The 848-nt window shown below is 65.1% G+C and overlaps 1 protein-coding gene across 1 annotated transcript in view; it reads left to right on the forward strand.

The window, feature by feature from the left end:
* Positions 1-187: 187 nt before the first annotated feature.
* MNEG_11575 (hypothetical protein) overlaps positions 188-848 on the forward strand; it is a gene marked incomplete at both ends in the record, with an annotated part of 4,251 nt that continues 3,590 nt past the window's right edge. Inside the window, one exon of the mRNA XM_014039953.1 lies at positions 188-352. Coding sequence (XP_013895407.1) covers positions 188-352 — 165 coding nt within the window. The remainder of the gene's footprint in view (positions 353-848) is intronic.

The following is an 848-nucleotide window of genomic DNA, read 5'->3' on the forward strand; positions in this document are numbered from 1 at the left end:
GGTGGGGTGGGGTGGGGTGGGGTTGAGGTGAGGAGGGGCTGAAGGGGGGAACCGAAAGGTCTGGGTTGTGGAGGGCGTGGCTGCAAAGCGTGTGAATCTGAGCTGGACAATCTCTTCATTCGGCATCTCTCCACAACACACACCCCTGCACTTGCCGCCCCACCACCACCCCTGGATCCCCAGGGAGATGATGTCCATGGCCCAGACGACGCTGCGGGGCAGCTGGGGCAGCTGGGCGCGCCGCTACTGGGCGCCCTGGGCCGTGGTGCGCACCCCTGGGGTGCGCAGCCTGATGGCGCTGTACCAGGATTTCGCGTCCTACAAGATCAAGACGCTGCCGCCCTGGATAGGGGTGCGTTCGCCGCCGCGGCCGCGTGTGTGTTGCTGCGCTGTGTTGGGCTGTGCTGTGCTGGGCTGTGCTGTGCTGTGCTGTGCTGTGCTGTGCTGTGCTGTGCTGTGCTGTGCTGTGCTGTGCTGTGCTGTGCCTGTGTGCGCAGATCGGGCATGGGTTTTCTTACAAGGGTGGAGTTTCAAATCTAGCGCAGGTCGGGGCCGCCCAGGGGTGCGGGCGTGGATGGGGGTCGGCAGCAGTAGATACGTAATCTAAGGCGGTCAGAGTTTGGCTGCTGCCACTCCCGGATTGCCGCTGCTTCTCTGGACAGGGGAGGGCTTGCGTCTGTAGAGACGATGGGCCGGCTTTGCGCCTTCTTGCAGACGCGTTGCCGCGAGCCTGTGTCAAATCCCATGTCCCAGCCATGGTCTTGGCCGGCCGGCCCAGTATGGCCTGAGCAGGCTTGTGCATCCCAGCCGAGTGGCGGGCCCCCAGCCACCCAGGCGCCGCGCCCAAA

Source organism: Monoraphidium neglectum (genome assembly GCF_000611645.1).
Source record: "Monoraphidium neglectum strain SAG 48.87 unplaced genomic scaffold scaffold02808, whole genome shotgun sequence".
Classification (NCBI taxonomy): domain Eukaryota; kingdom Viridiplantae; phylum Chlorophyta; class Chlorophyceae; order Sphaeropleales; family Selenastraceae; genus Monoraphidium; species Monoraphidium neglectum.